This window comes from Empidonax traillii, unplaced genomic scaffold (genome assembly GCF_003031625.1).
Source record: "Empidonax traillii isolate 1590-97213 ecotype Southwest subspecies unplaced genomic scaffold, ASM303162v1 scaffold14:size4059594, whole genome shotgun sequence".
Taxonomy (NCBI): Eukaryota; Metazoa; Chordata; class Aves; order Passeriformes; family Tyrannidae; genus Empidonax; species Empidonax traillii.
The window spans coordinates 1,832,530-1,838,751 of record NW_020955207.1 but is presented as its reverse complement, the minus strand read 5'-3'; the positions used below and the strand labels follow the sequence as shown (position 1 = coordinate 1,838,751).

The 6,222-nt window shown below is 39.8% G+C and overlaps 1 protein-coding gene across 1 annotated transcript; it reads left to right on the top strand.

Moving 5' to 3' along the window:
- The first annotated feature begins 3,767 nt into the window (after positions 1-3,767).
- On the top strand, positions 3,768-4,780 carry GPR141 (G protein-coupled receptor 141). Its single transcript, XM_027891146.1, has one exon. The coding sequence runs from the start codon at positions 3,827-3,829 to the stop codon at positions 4,778-4,780; it is 954 nt and encodes a 317-aa protein (XP_027746947.1). The 5' UTR covers positions 3,768-3,826.
- The last annotated feature ends 1,442 nt before the right edge of the window (positions 4,781-6,222 follow it).

The following is a 6,222-nucleotide window of genomic DNA, read 5'->3' as shown; positions in this document are numbered from 1 at the left end:
TTTTTTTTTTTTTTTTTAATGGTAGGATAGATAATAAGATAATAAGTAAGATAAGAGAAACAAGTTCCTGAATGTTGGAATGAATATTTTTTATTTGGAAGATTTTGACAGAGATAAAATTGTTTTCATAAATCATAGAATCACACAATGGTTTGGGATGAAAGAGACCTTAAAGATCATTAAGTTCCATCTGACCTTCTATGGGAAGGGACACCTTTCATTAGACCAGGTTGTTCAAAGTCCCATCCAAACTGGCCTTGAACAGGGATTGAGTATTATGACTTGCTCTGGCCTGAAGAAAGTAGTCCAGGTTAATCTCATAGACTGTGCTGCACAGACAATTACAAGAAATGAGTGTGATGACCTTGTTCACACCAACAACTCATAAATCTTGAATGCACAAGAATCTTTATTCTGATCATATTTCTGAAAGAACCCAGTCTCTGGCCTCTTGGCAACCTACCTCCTTTGTCAGACTAAAACAGAGATATTTTTGCAACTGTCCTCAAGCCTTTGGCACCAGCAACTGCTATGGCATTCAGATTGAAGTGGTGCCCACCGTTGCTACATGGCTGTTCAAGGCACAAGTCCAGCAGAAGTTTAGCCAAGTGATGAGACTTAACACAGAGGAAGACCAAACTTTGCTCCAAGACCTGAGCAATATCACTGAACTGGCAGTTGCTAGAGGGGGTAGGAAGGCACAGAAACAAGAACAGTTCCTTGAGGAGAAACTCTCTGCCTTTGGATGTGCAAGCTCTCTCCGTGCTCCTTCTGTTCTTACAGATGTCAATAACTAAAATTAACATGCATGAGGGGAATCAGCCTGGCTGAGACAAAGCTGCAAAGTACCCTCCTGAATGAGATCCTTGGTGCTTCAGACGTTTGGGGTAGTGGTGTGTGGGGAGAAGGCAAGAAGAGATGAGACTGAACTGTAACTCTTTGACCAGGGTACAACCCCTCTTTAAAATGTAAGATAATGGTCAGATTACTTAAAAAATTAGTTTTAAGCGAGCTGGATGCAGTTTTGAAGCAAGTACTGAAGTACTTTTACAGCCAGCATGAACTTACACCAGCTGACACTGACAAGAAGGGGCTGGAGAGACCAGTTCTTAACTTGATGCCGCTCTCATTAGTCTCTTCTGTTGCTCCTCCTCTGCTGGAGACATTTTCCAGTTTTTGAAGATTTCTACAGCTTATGTTTCTAGTGAGGTTCAGTATATAGCCTTAAGTCATATAATCAATCAGTCTTGTAAGACCCACATTAATTCTCATGCCATGTGCCTCATGCTAAACTCTGGCAGAAGGACTTGTTAGTTGTATTTCAGGTCAGTAGGTTATAGCTTTGTGAATGTCATTACAATAGGAAACCTCATTTCACCAGAAAGCAACATTTCCTCTGTGAAACATACCCTGTGACACGCTATACTCTGTATTCATCACGCAATGATATTTCAGTGGGATGCCTGCAGTGTTGGGGAGCTGATAATCTTCTATCAGAGCTACCAGTAGCTTTTTTTTTTTTTTTTTGAAGATTAATGAAAATGACATTTCCTTCACAGTGTTACAATGTGTGGATTTAACGACGACCACAAAATTCTGCGGAAACCTTCATTCCAATGTTTCAGTTGCTTATCTGCAGAGAGAAATAGGTTGCTTGCTGTTCCCTTAATCAGAATGTATGTTGAAGATATCATTTATCTGACTTCTGCTTATCTGTTCTTACTGCCTTCAGTTCAAGTTTCACTGTTGGGCTCCAAAGAGTGACCACGAGGGGTTCTTTCTCTCCAGGTGCAGCCCTGCTTCTGAGGCTGCTCACACCAACCCACATTTCCAGCACATTGCCTTTAGGCCTGTGGCACTTCTAAAACTTTTAAAGTTTAAATATGCATTTTAACTCATAACAGTGTGATAATGTCACTTTTTAGAGACACCTTTTCAAATTACATCTTAACAACTCAGAGAAACAGATGAAGAGCTATTGCTAATCCCTTCTGACTTGCATGATTATGAGGCTAAAACGCAATGTCTCAGAAATGAGAACAGAACTAGAAGGAACTTGCACCATCTCTGATGCAAGAGCTGCAGTGTGCCAATCTACCTTGACTTTGAGAAAAAGTTCTTTCCTTGCAACCCTTATACTACTTCTAATGCACTGGAACTAGTTCTCCATGTAACTCTGAAATCAGGATCAAACAGAAAATGTCAGTAATGCCAGCAAGCATCATATCAATTTGATATATGGCTGTTATATTTATCTTGATTATAACAAAGTATCTGGAGTCTTAGATGCATTTGGATAGCTAGAGAATAACCAGCTTTTCAAAGTGTGAACAGATCTTGATTACTGTAAGGATGAGTGCTTAGAACTATCGCCAAGAAACAACACAAAAATCTGAGGTGCGTCGCAGATAATAATTTCCCACTATGAAAAAGCCCAGTTTATAAAACCGTATAAGCATCTTCTCTTTTCCATAAAAACAGAGGACTGCTAAAAAACTTTTGTCCTCTCCCAAATTTGGCAGTATGTGCTACCAAAAAAAAAAAAAACAAAAACAAAAAACCAAACCAAAAAACCCCCCCACCAAAACAAAACAAAAAAGCTGAAATACCAGTCTTACAAAGAGATTGAGGAACTACTTTCTGAAGTTAAAACATTAAATGAAAAAATCACAAAAACTCAGTTGGGAAAAGACGCCCTCTTGTGTTGTGAGATTCACTGGTGAAATGGATGACATACTAGAGTCAGTTTTAAATTACAGTTCAGGTGTCAGTAGCAATATAACTGGAATAGTACAGAGCCCAGCACTGTTCAGTTTTCCCTGCTTCTTTTCTGTGACTGTAGTGCAGACATCCTCTGGACATTTACATATATGCAAATGTGCTTCAGGATAATACCCTACCTGAATTCTTCATGCCCCCATATGATCGTGTACTACTTACAAATCCTACCAGAAGCTGCATTTAGAATTATAAGGATGATATGTAATCTCTCTTTGAAAGAGTAATATATTAAAATATGTAGCATACTTATTAAACTTGCTATTAACTTGTATCTAGCTTCTGCTCAGGCCAGGCAGGCTGATTTACACTTACCTAGGGTGTCCTTTCCCAATGTTTTCCAGCAACCCATTTCATAACACCAGGTAACAACACTTAAGATGTGGAATGGCCCTGAACACCAGGACAGTACTGCCCACACTACTTGGTCTGGCAGGATCTGAGCAGAATCTCCATGAAGTCTGGGTATCCATGGAGTTTAATCCCTTACTCAGATAAACTGTCCACAGAGAAGAAGGAGTGTGTGCAAAACTTAGCTCTTGGTAACAAACAAAATTTGAAGCTTTGATTGAGCAATATATGGTTGTTATCTGGCTCTGTGAAGGACAGATTTGTGTTGCAAATAAACAAATTGATGAATGAGTAGCAGAATTCAAACAAGATCTGTGATCTTCACTGTAAGAGTATGCAGATGCTCAGAATAGAGGAGAACTAACAGCAGCACAAACCCACCACAACCATGTAATTTCTCTAAAGACTTTTTCTTCCCACATATTATTGACTTGTGCTTGTTTTTAATTGTATGGCTAGCAATGTCTTGAGGTCTGAGCAGCTTCTCTGCCCAACTTTCTCTTTCATTTTCCTCTAGGCTGAAGAATGTCTGGATAAAACTACTGGTTACAGCTACTAGCTACTGTACTGTTACAGTGCTGGTGCCATCTGTGAGATTTCAGGATTAGAGCCAGGTGGAAAGTGCTGGTATCTTTTAGGGTAGGCCCTCTCATTCTAACTTTATCTTAGTCTTTCTGTATTCTTTCATTTCTAGAATATGTACAAGGAAGATTTCAGGAACATGACTGAAGAGACTGGGAACAGCAGTGACTCCTCCTCAGCCTTCATTCACACCAGCACCATGAGTACCATACTGATTACCATCTACTCAGTTGCCTTTGCTGGAGGTGGAATTGGTTCCATCACAATGGCATTTGTGCTGGTCAAGATGAACACTCTGTCTGTGACCACTACTGCCATCATTAACCTGGTCGTTGTCCACAGCCTTCTCCTCGTCACCATGCCCTTCCGCATCCACTATTACATCAACAAGAAGTGGGTATTCAACATGCCATTTTGCAAAATGGTGAGTGCAATGGTGCACATCCACATGTACCTGACCTTCCTGTTTTACGTGATCACGCTGGTGATCCGGTGGCTCATCTTCTTTCAGTGGAAGGACAAAGTAGAGTTTTACAGGAAGCTGCATGCAGTTGCGGCCAGCGCTGCCGTGTGGGTCTCTGTCATCGTCTTTGTGGTGCCCGTTTTTCACTTCCGGTATGGACGCTCAGGCTCATACAATGATACAACGTGCTTCAAGTTCCACAAAGAACTACAACGGGAGAGCGTGAAAGCCTTAAATTACATCCTAGTTGTAGCTGTCGCCTGTATTTCTTGTGTCCTCTTGGGCCTGCAGATTTTTATCCTCGTAAAAGTGGCAAGAAAACTTTCTACCTCTCTCTTGTCACACCAAGAGTTCTGGGCCCAGGTGAAAAACTTGATTTTCATCTGGGTCATCATAATTTGCTTCCTTCCCTATCACTGCTTTAGGGCCTACTATATACAGCACTTCAGGGATTTTGGCCAATTAGAAAGCTACAATGAGGTTTTTTTGAGCCTGACTGCCCTGAGCTGTCTGGACCTGCTGTCATTTGTGCTGAGTGGAAGCCGCTTTCTGAAGCAAAAGATGGTGATGCTCAGTAGTAGGTTGCATTGCTGTCAGCCTGCATAGTATCAGCCTCCTGCAGCGTGTGTGGACCTGGACCTGGGAAAGAATGGTGATGGACAGGCATGACAAACCTGCTACTCAGCAAGTGGGTCCTGGAAACAGTGCAACACACTTGCACAGGGCTCTGCACACCGACTCCCTGAAGTAATGTGCTAAACTGCCTCCAGTGTCTCAGGTGGCACTGGAAGCTGACCTCAGGGATTTCCTCATGGTGCTACACAGTGAGTTGTGAATGGATCAGGAGAAGAGCGAAGAAAGATCCTGGTCTCTTCTGTCTTTTTTTTTATTTTTACATTAAGGTTTGTGAAGTAAAAAGCACTAGGAGGAGTTTTGAGAATTTACAGTGTAGAAACACAAATAGAAAAGCAGGTTTTTACGGACTAAGGTACAGAGTTTTGAGACTTAAAGACTTATATAATTTTACCACACATTTCTTATTTATTCCCCACAGGCTCTCATAAAATATCAGGAAAACTATAGTTTCCCCTGTTCCTTCACTGTAAAGACAAACTTAACTTTCTAAGTGAATTGAACAATTAAACAAACTATTTAAAACCAAACATGCAATAAATAGTTATTTCTTAAAATACTTTTTTCAAAATCACCTTTTGGAGATGCTATCACTGTAGCAGAAAAGAGTTTTTGTTGTCTAACAAAAATTACTCATTGCTACTGAAATGAACATTGCAAGTTCAAACAAAAGCCTTATTATTATGTATTATTCTTTACAGAACTATTCAATTAAAAATATTTTACAGGGAGGATAACTTGATTTAGATCATTCAGACACAGCTGTCTTGTCCTAAAATGTCAAATATTTTAGATATCCAAGGTAGCAATGTTTTCTTAAAAATCTTATGTTGATTGTGTGCAGTTCTGAAGTTCATAACTAATTACTCACAGTATCTTTATCTTGAAATCAACTCTATAAATTTTGTACTCTCCTGGGAGAAGGAATGAAAATGTTATTGCTTGGATTGGAGGGATGGAAAAAGCTAATAGACCTAGTGTGGCAAAAAAGCTTATTATGTCTCAATGAGACATAGTTGCTGGTTTTGGAGATAGAATTGAATTCCACTAGAAAAGACGAAAAAATCAGCAAAATAATTCTGTGAAAGACATGCAGGCTTTTGTAGCTCAGCTGCTTTCCACCTATCCCCCCCCAAAAAATATAAATGACTTGTATAATCCAAGGCATCAGTTGCTAATATATCTTTCTCTTCTTTGCCATCTGCATAAGGTCATGTTTTTTTATCTAGAGTCAGTGGGATAATAACTTAATTGTTTGTCAAATTAGAGGTTATCAGCTGATCAGTTTCCACTCTCTCCTCATGATGCTGTTGAAGTCCACCTTTCCATACTTTTGAATCTTTCCATTCTTTTCTGCTTCACCTTCAACGTCTCTTGCACATGAGAAAGCAATCAAACAACAATTGGTTGATCTT

What these genes read in the sequence shown, in the direction of transcription:
- GPR141 (XM_027891146.1), top strand. Translation starts at nt 3,827, where the DNA reads ATGTACAAGGAAGATTTCAGGAACATGACTGAAGAGACTGGGAACAGC.